Genomic DNA, 14827 nt, shown 5'->3' with positions numbered 1-14827 from the left:
TAACGCAATATATCTGATTACACAACAGCAGAACGCTTCAGAAAGATCATCAGGAGTGTTGAAATCAATCAGTCTTTCACAACACAATCACTGCAATGTCTTTCAGAAGCCGAAACAAACTCAATCAAATGAAATGTTCAGAGCAGCCAATCGAATGTTTAAAGCCTGTATGAAGCTCTGAAGAGGAGCACGCTGTCTGTTTTAGCCTTCCTTCTCATCCAAGTCAAACTGTGAAGAACATTGTTAATCAGTTTGTGAATGCAAACCACTCACGTTTGAGAGATCGTGCGTCACGAGCTGCTGCGGCTGTCAACACGCTTTCACATTTAACACAAAGCACAAACTTAGTTTAGGCAACAGCTATGAAAAGCATCGAGTCTGAGAGCAAACGGCAGACGAGTGATGAATGAGAGAGGCAACTGCATTATTTAAACCCAATACTTGTGTGCACTGTGCATTGATATGCTTATTTGATTATGATGCCAACACGCTAAAAACAAACCATTGGCAGTTTGTTGTGTGTCAAGGATTTTATATAAAGAGAGATTACAAAAATGCACTAATTATGCATGCATAAAAACACAAATGATGGATAAATGATGCATGCACAAATTATGCATAAAATGCACAAATGATACAGCAGTCAACACACTTTAAAAGTTGACACAAAGGCACAAGCTTTGTTCAGGCAATAGCTATAAAGCATTGTGTTTGACGAGTGAACTAAACGAGAGGTCGGTCAGCGAGAGCCTCATTCACCTCAGCGTTTGGAAACTAAACCACACGTGCAAGAGCATTGCTTTTATATTTTATTCTATTTACAGGACATTAAAAAAACTCCATCGTGTCGAGCCGTGGCAGATGTGAAGACGTCTCCAGGTCGTTCACATACGGCTGCACTCATTCAGCATCAGCACACACACACGATCACCAACACACTGCTTTTTATGCTTTAATAAAAGAGACGGTGCATAGGAGCGTACAGTTCTCTCCAGATCTCCAGTGGAACATTTCATAAAGGAGGAAAGCAACATAAACTGGGCTAAATGTGAGAATACAGTGTACAGAACTTCCTGAAAGCGTCCTTTAATCGAAATCTGCATCATAAAAAACTAAAAATCACTTCAAAAGCAAGGGGTTGGTTCCTCCGAGAGTCTGCAAACTGGAGTTAGTGTTCACAGCAGGCCACCAAGGTACGGATAAAGTGCTTCTCTTAACGTGACACATTAAATAATTAAAGCAAAACATCATATACTCAGAGTGAAAAAGAGGACGGAGAGACATACGAGAGAGGGATATATTACTCGGAGAGGACAGAGAAAGTGAAGCGATGGACGAACGGACATACTGCATGGTGTAAGACCTACATGATGCAAAAAGGAAGTTCACATTTTCATAATCTAAAGAAACAGACACAGTAAGACTTGTCGTTTTGTATTATAATACGGATATTCGTCGTTCCGTTCGGATCCTAAACGGATGTAAGAGTCATAAGAAACAGCAGCAGTGTGATCTTACAGGAGGCCAGTCACCGGTCGAGTGTTTTTTTGTGAATAAATACATTCGGATTTAGTGTCGAGCTACTTGTTCTAATATAACGTACGTCCTAAAAAACAAACAAATGAAAGATGGAGAGACAAACAGGGGAAGTGTTCGCTCCGAGGTTCCCACATTCTCCTCGTGGCCCCTCGTACACGGTCCGTGCATCGCGTTTTCTTCCAACAGCCGTGTGTGGGAGGAAATAAAGCACCTTCCCTCATGATATCCGTGGCAAACGAAGGCGCTCTCCACCCGGGGAGATCACCACGTCCTGGGAGCACCTGCAAAACCCTGAATGACAGCCAGTCTATTGCCATCCTCGTCCTGTGCAGAGAGAAATACAAACAGATGCATGAGGAGACACAACAGTAGGCAGTATTATTTAAACACAGTATTTTCCTGCACTGTGCACTGATATGCTTATTTGAGAATGACGTCAACATGCTAAAAACAAATTGTTGGGAGTCAAGGATTTTATGTTAAGAGAATACAAAAATGCATTCATAAAAACCCATGCATATACATAAATGGATAAAAGATGCATGTATAAAAATGCTCAAATGATACATATTAATAGTGCATGCATATAAAAATGCATAAATGAAGCATCAAAATGCATGCATAAAAATACACAAATGTTACACAAAAAAAGCATGCATATACACAAATGATGGATAAAAGATGCATGCATAAAAATTCTCAAATGAAGCATCAAAATGCATGCATAAAAATACACAAATGTTACATAAAAATGCATGCATAAAAAAATGCACAAATGATGCATAACAATGCACTGACGTTGAAGTCATGCAAAGCACAGTGGTAGATGTGACTAAATATGGTAGGAGGGAAATTCAGGAGTCCAAACACTGGCAGTGGGAGAAGTTTGTGAGCTTGAGCCAATATTGAAGCAAGACTGCATCTGATCCTCAATAAACATGAGGTGACCTAGCGATCTCCAAAGAAACTGAGGCCATGGGAACCAACCGGGAGGTTAAAAAGATTTCTATACAAAACTGACATAAAGCCTACTGTTTTCAATAACTTTTAGAGATATGAAGTTTAAAGAAAACGTGCACCTAAAAACACAAGTGAAAACTAAATCATGCTTTGCTTGTCATTTCACAAAAGAAAGACTCACCTAAGTCTCGCAGTGAGCCAGTAGAGATGTGATTTCGGCACTCATGTGTCCCACCGCCTTGGCGGCCTCCATGATGGCACGGCGGTACATCCCTTTCTTCTTCCGGTTGAAGCGTGACCTGAAGAATTCGCGGAATGGCGAGAGTTTGGCAACCGAGAGTTGGGAGGTGGTGGGAGAACCGAACCAGGAGACTTTAGCTTCGGGCCACGGAGCATCGACCTCACCTTCTTCTCTACGAGCGCCGCTAATACTGAGTATCCGCGCAGGCCACCAAGGAAATCCGTGGATCTTTCCCCAAACAACATCACCCACTGTTACAGCATGACCTTCCTCGGTCACACATTTAGTCATGCTGCGAGTGTGCAGTCGAACAGTTAGAGGCGGAACAGTCTTACTTTCCCCTTGAGAGGAAGACGAGACTGCGATATCGTCGCCTGGAGCGAGATCGCAGACTTCCGGCGACGTTCCGTCGGAGCTGAACGACTTGGACTCGTCTAGACTGTCACTGCTGCACACGGAGAGGCTCGAGGAGTCCGCTTTCCTCTTCCGGAAGTTGATGAGTAAAGTCAAGTCTCCGTGTCGTTCCACTTCCTCTCCCGACCAAAGCTCAAGCGAACTCTTCTCCACACCATCTTCCGACTGAGAGTTGGGAACTCTAGGACTTTTCCTCCGAACGCCATCCACCAGTTCTGCCTCGTACACGGACACCTGCTCCGCTCCGTCAGCCCGGGATCTCAAGCGTATCTTGGGCGAAGGAGCGTCTGGGTTACTCAACCTTGGGAGCTTGAGTTTGGGAATGGAAATGGTAAGACCCGTTCGGATGGAGTCTACAGGAGGTTGCACGACTTTCTGGGATTCCTCGGAAGCGTTGTGCTCTCTGTGGCCGTTCTGCAGAAGCTGCTTCGGACAGAAGGGTTTGACAGAACCGTGAACCCTCGAGGGGATCTTTATCACCTCACCTTTGCCTTGTGGAGTGCTATAAGAGATCTTAATCACGGGGCTATGGGGAATGATGCTCCCTCCGGGAAACTTCTCATCATCCTTCTTGTCCTTCCGGAAGCGTTTGCTGTCATAGATCGCCGATTCCTCTCGTCTCTTTGACTCTTTGTTGTCTCCGTCCTCCTTCCTCTTGGCTGGGGTTGTTTTAGTGTCCTCTTCAGATTGAGGAGCGTTCTCCTTCCTGGACGTCTTGGCCTCCGTTGGTCCATCTTTGCTCTCCTCGTCACTGTTGAGTGTGTTTTTGCATTTCTCGCACAGCACCTGCCGAGGTCTCAGTCGGATTGTGCTCATGGTCATCCGTCCAGGTTCTCGACTTCGTCTCTTCTTCCTCTTGATTGGACGCGGCGGTGGTTGCGGTACCCATTGGTTGTATGTGTGCCGGACCCACATGGGTTGAGGAAACGGGGCGCCTTCGAAGTACGGGGGGTATGTGGGCTGACCCGGGAGCACAGGGATGGGTACGGGAGCGGGCGGGGGGGCCATCTCAGGCTCCGTGTTCTCATCTTTTGGTCTCTGTGTTGGCTCACTAACAGGTTCAGAGGAAGCCTCTTCCCTCGAGACTTCACAGTCCGGTTTCAACATGAGGCTATCTTCAGATTTTCCAACAATGTCTGGAAGGCAAAACAGCCCAGTCCTACGGAAAAGAGTCAAGAAGGAACATAAGAGCCAATAATTTCACTTAACTCGAGTTATTGTTGGCTTTGTATTTAGTTTACAATAATCTAAGCAGGCACAGTTACTTTTAAACGTCCTTATTTTTAACACCATCACAGTGTTTCAAAACCTCTGAACGCTCAAGAACGGAAAAACACGATTAATCATTTCTAACGGCAAGCTGACTCTTGACCAGAAAAACAGGTTAATAAACCAGTTGTGTCATGCGACACATAACCACACCTATTTGTTCATATATCCTTTAAAAACACACCACAGATACCGCTTCATCTCTCAAAACCCTTATTCTCAGAAACTAGGAGAACTTAAAAATATTTGGGTGTATCTCAGAAAAACTCGTCAAGGTCACATTTGAAAATACAACTTTTAAGACTATTTCAGGATAGCAATCATTATTATTATTATTATTAGCACTGACATTGTTTTCATAACAATTGGGCACATGATCTCAATGTTTTGATGCTTGGACACTCATTTCTGTCTTTAAACCAAACTCAGAATTCAGAGACATAAATAAGCAATTCTGAGGGAACAAGTCAGAATAGCTAAATATAAATATTGTGACTCAACGTCTCACAATTACAAGTGTAGAGTCCATATTTTTTTATTTTCACCACAGAACAAAACATAAAAAGGTAATTGTGGCTTTTCTTAGAACCGTGAGTTTAAGTCCCACACTTCTGCATGCAATTCTGACTTTTTTCCTCTGACTGGCTCCTCGAGGTGAGCAGAAGTCAACCTGAGCCGAAGCAATGAGCGTCACGGATGTGTGCGGCTAGAAACGACAGACAAAGAGACCACCGGGACGAGATTTCCGGATCCCTCTCCACCTCACTGAACAAAAACAATCCCATAAAGCAGCGGGACACAGGAGAGGCCCAGGAGACATCCAGCCCTGAATCTGATTGTGCTGGGATTATCAATTAAACCTTAGACGGAAGTCCTGCGGGACAAGAGGCAGAAGCCCTCGGGCAATAAACACCAATCATCTGAGACGGTGTGTGATGAAAATAAAACACGAGAACCCAAAAACCACCGCCGTGTAGGTGTAAGAAAACATTTCATTGCATAATCAGAGTATTTATAACAGCTCATGACAGACGATGATGCTATTTAAACACTGTCAGGCTGTTCAGGACAAACACTTACTGTTCAATGCAACATTGAAAAATCTTTTTTACAGTGAATGCAAGTTAAATTCCATTTGTAAATTAATTTTGAAAAACAAAATTAGCACAATTCTGTCTTTTTTTTCTTAAATCGAGTTTTGGGTCAAACATCAAGCAACACACTTAATTAAAACTACATGAATGTTTTGAAGTCCAAAGACTATAATATTTTTTTCTTGCAAACATATTTCAATAATCTTTATTTACAACTTTGCAAAATATTTTTTTTTTTTTACAGTGCATGCAGCTTATTTTGCAATTTTTATTTATTTTTGAAAAAGAAAATGAGTAAAATTTTATAAAATGAGTTTATATATCACAATTTAGATTTTCTCCTCAGAATTGCAGGATTGTGAAATATAAACAAAAAAAAACAAAAACAATTACCTTTTAGATTTTCTTTTAACAATAAAAAGTGATAAAACTTATTTTCAGCTATTTTAGTAAACTCAAAAATAAGTGTAGAAACTTTTTCTCTTGTAGAAAATGACATTTTGAAGAAGAAAAACAATATTGTTTTCTAGTAAAACACAGTTTAATCTTTACTCACAACTTCATAAAAGCATTTACATGCATGCAGTTTATTTTTCTTTGAAGTTATGTTTGGTGCAAAAACATTTTGTTAGTTTAAATAAATACTACGTTAAAAAAAAAAGAGAGAGATACTTCTGGTACATTTGTCACACTGGAAATGAAAGGTTGAGCGCACTGCATTGTGGGACACTGTATTCTACACCGTGTAATCACCAGGTCATCTACGGAGACAGAAAGTGTGCAGTTAGTGTGATATTCTGAACGCGGCACAGTATGTCCAGCGACCGGCGATGATTCAGGACGTGACACATGATGACAAACAGGAACAGCTCAGAGAGTCACACATCTGTGATCATTCTTCAGCGAAAAGGCATTAATACTTCAGGTTCGCACTAGATTCACCAGCAATTAACAACAGCGGAAAATATATTTATATCAGAAGCTGTCAGAATATTTAACATTTAAACCAAATATATGGAATACTGCGTAAACGTACTAATATAAACAGTGAACCCTAAACGGAGCTCTGGAATGCAAACGATATTTATTTTCTTTCTTTTTTTCTCAGCGGTCTCTATAATATTCTGATGCAGTGTCTATAAAAACGCAAGCAAATATCCATGTTCATATTATAGATGTTGTTTATAATGGAAATTATAATGAGTGACACATTATTTTACATTAAACCATAAATCCTGAATATAACATTGGTATAACAAGGTGAACTAGGGCTGTGATTTATTAAAGATGCCACGATTACATAATCATTCAAAGTCAGCTTATGTTATCCTGCATGCTTAAGATGTGTTTTTATTCCCCCATAGTTTTTTTATTGAGTTTTAGCATAACATTATAATACCATGGATACGTTTTACTTTTTATTTTAAGAAGAAACCAATCCAATATATATATTTGACATTTAAGTGCTCTATTGAAAGCACATTTCATATATATATTCGCATGCAGTTGCTTCAAACATAATTGAATGTAAATTGTGATGATCGTAATTACAATCTCAAGAGAATAATCGACATTATGGCTTATGGTTTTTGTCATAATTGTGCAGCCCTAAGGTGAACTGATGTAGACAATGACAGCTCATTATGAATCTGAGAAAACAGGTAAACAACGAAAGGCATCATGTGAGATTTTATAAGACAAACATCTGACTTTAATCTAAAACAGCATTTAGACGGGTTTAGTTCAGCAGTATTTGACCTTTAATCTGAATGTGTGTCCAGGTCAGGTAGGCTCTCAGAACAATGCCATCTCACCCTTCATGAAGAATAATGCTGATTGAGCTCGATTAAACTGATTGTGTGACCCAATTCCTGAAAGCTGGATGATAACTGCGCGTGAAAACATCAATCAGTGTTTCAGCTGGAAATGATACAATGTTACAATGTCAGATCAAAGAGCTCCTGGTGCTACATGGCTAAAGCTGGAAGATCAAACAATCTACACTCGAGAAAATCGCACAATCCGACACAAAGAGTCGGTTTATTCGCGTTTATATGGTGAAGATGATGAAGATGATGATGATGATGGCTGCTGCTCTTCTCATTGTCTGTGATCAAGGCCTGCTCGTGTTGTTCTGGCCTAGTGTGGGCCTGTTCTGACCAAAGTGTGTTTTTGCACTAAAAGCACAAAGAAAGGCGACTCACTTTCTGCTGCAGTCCAGCAGGACTCCGGTGTAGCTCTTCTCTCGGTACGTGAGCGTCACCACCAGCGTGTCGTTGACGATCTGCTCGACGGTCACCGGGATCCGGGAGCCGGCCCGCAGCTCCTCCGCTACAGCCTCCATCGTCTCCTCGCTCGGTGTCCGGCTGGGCGTCGCTCGATCCCGGCCGCCGGAGCCACGGTCGCGTCGCTCTTCGCTGCTGCTGCTGCTGCGATCCTCCAGCGCGCTCGGGACGCGCAGTGACGTCATCAGCTCCGCCGACGCGCTGACGCCGGATGACATCATCAGCAGAGAAGCGCGCAGCTCCAGCGCGAGGATGCCCAGATCACCGTGCGAAAACAGTCCAGAAATATAATAATGTCAAAAGGTCATATCAATGAAATACAGAAAGATTGAAAACTAAATGTACAGTAACCGATGATGTTTATCAGAAATGTGAGCAGTCTCACTGATTTATATGAGAAACCACACACCAGCACTAAACAGAAACTAAATATTTGATCATATATTTATTATATATTTATTTATCATATATTTATCATATATTGATCATTCTAATATGTTTTATGGAGAATCTTCTTTACGCTGCTAAATGTTTTTGCTCTTTCTTACTCAGTATTTTTGTCTTGATTATAAATCAATTCACAGAAAGAGAAAATTAATTAAAATGTGATTTTTTTTTGTGTCAAAGTGTATGAAAAATAAAACTATGCTTAAAGAAATGGGTCAGAAAAATCAACTTCATTCAAAGAAAAACTTTTCAAAATTCAAGAAACAAGGGAATTTTTCTGACTCCACTGGTAGGTATTTGTTCTTGTTTTACCATTTTTTCCAAGAAGATAAAACTTAATTTTTCTTCTCCAGTAAATGTATCTTGATCGAAGGATGTTTAGACATTTGTACCAGAAAAGTAATTATTATACATTTACTTCATCGTCAGCTTCAGGTACTTCATTTATTATTGTTCAATGATCTGTTTGAAACAGAAAAAGGTTGTATTTCAGTGTCTCTGCAGGGGATTATGGATCAACAGCGCCACCTGCTGTCGACACGCGGCTATTGGCAGTGATGCTACAGTCAAAAATCAGTAATAATTCAAACTTATCAAAATAAAATTTATAAAATAATGGTTTCTATTTTAATATCATTTGAAATATCATTTATATCTGTTATGTGCAGCTGTATTTTCAGCATCATTCCTCCAGTCTTCAGTGTCACATGATCTTCAGAAATCAGTCTAATATGATGATTTATTATTAGAATTATTAATATTTGTGATGCCAAATATTATTTTGGAATCTGGGATTACTTTTTTCTGGATTCTTCGATGTATATTTTTTTTTAAAGAACAGCGTTTATTCAAAATATAAATCTCTTCTAACAATATTAATCTTTGATATCACTTCTTATCAATTTAATACATCCTAAAAGAGTTATAAACTTTTGAACTCTAGTGTTTATATTCTATTTTAAATAAATGCTCTTGTTTTTAACATTTAATTCATCAAAGAATCCTGAAAGAAGTATCACAGTTTCAGCAGCACAACTCTGATAATAAATCAGTAATGGAGTAATGATGCTGAAAATCACAGAAACAACAACAGCGCCACCTGCTGTCGACACGCGGCTATTGGTAGTGATGCTACAGTCAAAAATCAGTAATAATTCAAACTTATCAAAATAAAATAATGGTTTCTATTTTAGTTTTCCTTTAAAATGTAATTTATTAATGTGGTAAAAAAAAAAAAACAAAAAAAAAACACAATGAATCATTCTGATCTCAAACTCTGACCGGTGTGTGTGTGTGTGTATATAGCACATACACACTAATGCCCCACAATAATAAACATGTTATATACTCATCTGAGGAGGAATATAATTTTATATGCGATATTACCTTTTCTTTTCATCATCATCTTTAAGAGTTCATGATCATTTCTGTTCAACTTTATTTCTCAGTTGACAAATCCATCCACAATTCATAAAACACAACACATGCAACTTCCTGTCATTGAAATCATTTAAAAATAAAAACGTCAGGTTAGAAAAAAAAGCCTCAGGTTAAATATTCAGTTATCACTAATTAACTGTTTGACAAACACTTCCTGCTTCGATGTCCAGATCTGAATTTAAAAAAATCACAAACAGTCGCCGGAGTCTCGATCTGGATTAACCGAGTCGCGAACAGGCTCCGAAGTGCCGATCTTAATCAACCGAGTCGCGAACGGGCTCCGAAGTGCCGATCTGAATCAACCGAGTCGCGAACGGGCTCCGAAGTGCCGATCTGAATCAACCGAGTCGCGAACGGGCTCCGAAGTGTCGATCTGAATCAACCGAGTCGCGAACATGCTCCGAAGTGCCGATCTGAATCAACCGAGTCGCGAACAGGCTCCGAAGTGCCGATCTGAATCAACCGAGTCGCGAACAGGCTCCGAAGTGTCGATCTGAATCAACAGAGTCGCGAACATGCTCCGAAGTGCCGATCTGAATCAACCGAGTCGCGAACAGGCTCAGAAGTGCCGATCTGAATCAACCGAGTCGCGAACATGCTCCGAAGTGTCGATCTGAATCAACCGAGTCGCGAACATGCTCCGAAGTGCCGATCTGAATCAACCGAGTCGCGAACAGGCTCCGAAGTGTCGATCTGAATCAACAGAGTCGCGAACATGCTCCGAAGTGCCGATCTGAATCAACCGAGTCGCGAACAGGCTCAGAAGTGCCGATCTGAAAACTTCGACCAACGAATGTAAAAAATAATGCATTTTAATATAGTAAAAATTATTTAGAATGATCTTTCTCTATATTATATTAACAGCCTGACTTTTAACGAGCAATTCACCATAAGATCACCTTTACACTATAAAAAAACACTATATTTCAGCCTATATTAATAACCTCTATGTAAAAACACAGAATACCGTTCTTACCAAATTCATTCAACACGTTATTAAATCATAATTAGTTTTCAAACACTGACAGGAACTTTCAGAGCTGATTTCAAAGTTACTGCGTTTATAAAACAACTCTATGAAAGACTCAGATCACGAATCTAAAAATAAATCTCTATAGTAAAAGAGAAATAATAAGAGGAGTGAAGTATCCTCTCCTCACACGCGCGTTTACAGCGCTAAATCAATCATATGTGCTAATTATTATACATTTACTTCATTGTCAGCTCTTCGGGTACTTCATTTATTATTGTTCAATGATCTGTTTGAAACAGAAAAAGGTTGTATTTCAGTGTCTCTGCAGGGGATTATGGATCAACAGCGCCACCTGCTGTCGACACGCGGCTATTGGCAGTGATGCTACAGTCAAAAATCAGTAATAATTCAAACCTTTTAAAATAAAATATATAAAATAATGGTTTCTATTTTAATATCCTTTAAAATATCATTTATTTCTGTGAATAAATAAATCATTCTGATCTCAAACTCTGACCGGTGTGTGTGTGTGTGTGTATAGCACTTACACCCTAATGCCCAACAATAATAAACATGTTAAATACTCATCTGAGGAGGAATATAATTTATATAGGATATAATTTTATATGCAATATTACCTTGTCTTTTCATCATCATCTTTAAGAGTTCATGATCATTTCTGTTCAACTTTATTTCTCAGTTGATAAATCTGAATCAACAGAGTCGTGAACATGCTCTTAATTCCCGATCTGAATCAAAACAATCAACAATATATCCTAAAATAGTTATATTTTTTTTTAGAAAAAAAGAATAAATTTTACTGACCACAAACTTTTGAACTATTGTTTATTGTTGGAAAGGTCTTCTATTTTAAATAAATGCTCTTCTTTTTAACTTTTCATTCATCAAAGAATCCTGAAAGAAGTATCACAGTTTCAGCAGCACAACTCTGATAATAAATCATCATATTATTCTGGTTTCTTGAGATCATGTGACACTGAAGACGAGAGGAATGATGCTAAAATCACAGAAATAAAATAGATTTTAATGTATATTAAAATAAAAATAATGTTACTTCATAATAATATTTCACTTTTTTCCCTGTATTTTTGATCAAATAAATGCAGTTTTGATGAGTAACCTCCTTTAAGAAAAAAAACAAACATAAAAAATCATTCTGATCCCAAACTCTGACCGGTGTGTGTGTGTAGCATTTACACACTAATCCCCACAATAATAAAGATGTTAAATACTCATCTGAGGAGAAAACTATGTTGCATCATAATGAAAGGATGTGTGACGTACACTTTTCTGTAAACTGAGCCAAACATTTTTTCCCTGATTTAGGGTAGAGTAAGAATATTTACTGTATTGCGCAAGTTAGTTCATACTTAGATATAATTTTATATGCAATATTACCTTTTCTTTTCATCATCTTATTTAAGAGTTCATGATAATCAATGTTCAACTTTATTTCTCAGTTGATTAATCAATCCACAATTCATGAAACAAAACACATGCAACTGAGGTACAAGAAGTATTGACATCCAAAAGTCATTGAAATCATTTAAAAATCACATCGACAGGTTAAAAAAAAGCCTCAGGTCAAATATTCATTTATCACAAATTAACTGTTTGACAAACACTTCCTGCTCCAAAGTGCCGATCTGAATCAACGGAGTCGCGAACATGCTCCGAAGTGGCGATCTGAATCAACCGAGTCGCGAACACGCTCCGAAGTGCCGATCTGAATCAACCGAGTCGCGAACAGGCTCCGAAGTGCCGATCTGAATCAACCGAGTCGCGAACAGGCTCCGAAGTGCCGATCTGAATCAACGGAGTCGCGAACAGGCTCCGAAGTGCCGATCTAAATCAACCGAGTCGCGAACACGCTCCGAAGTGCCGATCTGAATCAACCGAGTCGCGAACAGGCTCCGAAGTGCCGATCTGAATCAACGGAGTCGCGAACAGGCTCCGAAGTGCCGATCTGAATCAACCGAGTCGCGAACACGCTCCGAAGTGCCGATCTGAATCAACCGAGTCGCGAACAGGCTCCGAAGTGCCGATCTGAATCAACGGAGTCGCGAAAAGGCTCCGAAGTGCTGATCTGAATCAACAGACTTCGACCAAAGAATGTAAAAAATAACTCTATTTCTCTAATAACTCTACAACTCTATGAAAGACTCAGATCACGTATCAAAAAATAAATCACTATAGTAAAAGACAAATAATAAGAGGAGTGAAGTTTCTTACCGTTCTGCTGTGTTTGGTCCTCATGCGCGTCTGACGCTCCGCCCCTCACACAAGCCTTTACAGCGCTAAATTAATCATCTTTGCTAATTATTATACATTTACTTCATTGTCAGCTTCAGGTACTTCATTTATTATTGTTCAATCAACTGTTTGAAACAACAACAAAAAAAAAGGTTGTATTTCAGTAATAATTCAAAATTATCAAAATAAAATATAGCTAATAATGGTTTATATTTTAATATCCTTTAAAATATAATTTATTTCTGTGATGTGCAGCTGTATTTTCAGCATCGTTCCTCCAGTCTTCAGTGTCACATGATCTTTAGAAATCATGAAAATGTGATGATTTATTATTAGAACTATTAATAGTTGTGCTACCAAATATTATTTTGGAATCTGCGACACTTTTTTCAGGATTCTTCGATGTATAATTTTTTTTTTAAAGAACAGCTTTTATTCAAAATATAAATCTCTTCTAACAATATTAATCTTTGATAGCACTTCTTATCAATTTAACACATCCTGAATAAAAGATTCTAAAATCTAATAAAGAATACAATTCCTAATAAAAAACGAAATGATAAAAATTTACTGACCCCAAACTATTGAACTGTAGTGAATATTGTTAGAAAATATTTATATTTTAAATAAATGCTCTTCTTTTTAACTTTTTATTCATCAAAGAATCCTGAAAAAAAAGTATCACAGACTCCCAAATAATATTTATCAGCAAAACTGTTGATAATTGTAATAATAAATCATCATATTATTCTGATTTCTGAAGATCACGTGACACTGAAGACTGGAGGAATGATGTTGAAAATACAGCTGCACATCACATGAATAAATTACACCATGTATATTAAAATAGAAAAATGTTAATAATATTTCACAATATTACATGTTTTCCAGTATTTTTGATCAAATAAATGCTGTCTTGATGAGTAAAATAAATTCCTGTAAAAAAAACATTAGAAATAATTCTGATCCCAAACTCTGACCGGTAGTGTGTGTGTATGTGTAGGAGTGTGACACTGAAGACTGGAGGAATGATGCTGAAAATCAAAGAAATAAAATAGATTTGAATGTATATAAAAATAAAAATAATGTTGTTTTACTTCATAATAATATTTCACTTTTTCCCTGTATTTTTTATCAAATAAATGCAGTTTTGATGAGTAAACTCCTGTAAGAAAAAAAAAATCATTCTGATCCCAAACTCTGACCGGTGTATGTGTGTAGATCTTACACACTAATCCCCACAATAATAAAGATGTTAAATACTCATCTGAGGAGACAACTATGTTGCATCATAATGAATGGATGTGTGAGGTACACTTTTCTGTAAACTGAGCCAAACATTTTTTCACTGATTTAGGGTAGAGTACGAATATTTACTGTATGCGCAAGTTAGTTCATACTTAGATATAACTTTATGTGCAATATTACCTTTTCTTTTTATCATCATATTTAAGAGTTCATGATAATTAATGTTCAACTTTATTTCTCAGTTGATTAATCCATCCACAATTCATAAAAGACAACACATGCAACTGAGGTACAAGAAGTATTGACTTCCAAAAGTCATTGAAATCATTTAAAAATCACATTGACAGGTAAAAAAAAAAAAACCTCAGGTCAAATATTAATTTATCACAAATTAACTGTTTGACAAACACTTCCTGCTCAGAGGTCCCGATCTGAATCAACCGAGTCGCGAACAGGCTCCGAAGTGCCGATCTGAAATCAACCGAGTCGCGAACATGCTCCGAAGTGGCGATCTGAATCAACCGAGTCGCGAACATGCTCCGAAGTGCCGATCTGAATCAACCGAGTCGCGAACATGCTCCGAAGTGACGATCTGAATCAACCGAGTCGCGAACAGACTCCGAAGTGCCGATCTGAATCAACC

The 14827-nt window shown here is 38.4% G+C and overlaps 1 protein-coding gene across 1 annotated transcript; it reads right to left on the bottom strand.

Annotated features, from left to right (window-relative positions):
• Positions 1 to 796: 796 nt before the first annotated feature.
• On the bottom strand, positions 797 to 8067 carry LOC127969948 (PWWP domain-containing protein 2B). Its single transcript, XM_052572120.1, has 3 exons — positions 7722 to 8067; positions 2681 to 4313; positions 797 to 1863 (listed from the first exon to the last, which is right to left on the bottom strand). Exons 1-2 carry the CDS (start codon positions 8021 to 8023, stop codon positions 2681 to 2683), a joined length of 1935 nt encoding a protein of 644 aa, XP_052428080.1. The 5' UTR covers positions 8024 to 8067; the 3' UTR covers positions 797 to 1863.
• Positions 8068 to 14827: the final 6760 nt, after the last annotated feature.

This window comes from Carassius gibelio, chromosome B13 (assembly GCF_023724105.1).
Source record: "Carassius gibelio isolate Cgi1373 ecotype wild population from Czech Republic chromosome B13, carGib1.2-hapl.c, whole genome shotgun sequence".
Lineage (NCBI taxonomy): Eukaryota > Metazoa > Chordata > Actinopteri > Cypriniformes > Cyprinidae > Carassius > Carassius gibelio.
The sequence above is the reverse complement of the archived record's forward strand: the minus strand, read 5'-3'. Positions and strand labels throughout refer to the sequence as shown.